Source organism: Aplysia californica, unplaced genomic scaffold, assembly GCF_000002075.1.
Source record: "Aplysia californica isolate F4 #8 unplaced genomic scaffold, AplCal3.0 scaffold00045, whole genome shotgun sequence".
NCBI classification, from domain to species: Eukaryota; Metazoa; Mollusca; class Gastropoda; order Aplysiida; family Aplysiidae; genus Aplysia; species Aplysia californica.
In genome coordinates this window covers 2,012,107-2,012,938 of record NW_004797315.1, presented here as the reverse complement: position 1 = coordinate 2,012,938, position 832 = coordinate 2,012,107, and the positions used below count along the sequence as shown (strand labels likewise).

Sequence of the window (832 nt, the reverse complement as noted above, 5' to 3'; positions counted from 1 at the left end):
CCATTTCATTATTTTGACGAGCGCCTGATTTCACGGCTATGTCAAATTGTCATGTCATCTTGACCGTGTGGTGCTTGGACGACGCATAGAACCATGACCTTCTTTAGCAGACGATAAAAATATGGCTTGAAAAACTTGATGCCTTGCAGATTAAATCTGGCAGAGGTTAACCAACGCGGCACTAGGGCATATAAATACTGGGCTCCAGAGCTACGTCGTTTTATTATCAAAATGGATGTCTGCTGCCTATGTACTCCGTGGACTCTTGCAGTTACGGCTGCAGTGCTGTGTATTCTTTATCTGTTGTCCAAACAGTTTGTGTTTACGAAAGGCAACCGTCCTCCGGGGCCCCGGGGATGGAAATGTTTTATGGAGATCTTACAAGCTAGCCGGGACGACACTCTGTACGAAGCAGCCTGGGGATGGGCGAAAAAATATGGAGACATAACTTTCTACACTGTGTTAGGTCAGCCCATGTGCATACTTAACTCGTCGGACATTGTTCGTAAACTCTTCGGCTCGGACGAGTACAAACTGCTCACAGCTGACCGCGACCCTTCAGTGATATCAGAATTAGCGTGGTATAATGGGAAGGAGCTTTTCTTCACGCCTTATAATTCCCAGACTAGACAGAAGAGAACTTTATTCCACAAGGTAATGGGAATCCACGGGGAAGGTGTGGACAAGTTTGAAAACGTCGTTGGTAAAGAGCTTGATCGTCTTCTGGAGGAGATGGACACTGCTAGAGCTACAGGCCAGGATATCCCAATAACTCGGATTTTGTCGAGATCTCTGAAGATCATTTTGTACGTGCTGGTAAGTCATAGATGCA

General features: G+C 46.0%; 1 protein-coding gene across 1 annotated transcript in view; it reads left to right on the top strand.

Annotated features, from left to right (window-relative positions):
* Positions 1-209: 209 nt before the first annotated feature.
* Positions 210-832, top strand: part of LOC101857468 (cytochrome P450 2C31) — a gene marked incomplete in the record, with an annotated part of 11,078 nt that continues 10,455 nt past the window's right edge. The window contains 1 exon segment of the mRNA XM_005092390.3: positions 210-816. Within this exon segment, the coding sequence (XP_005092447.2) occupies positions 232-816 (585 nt within the window).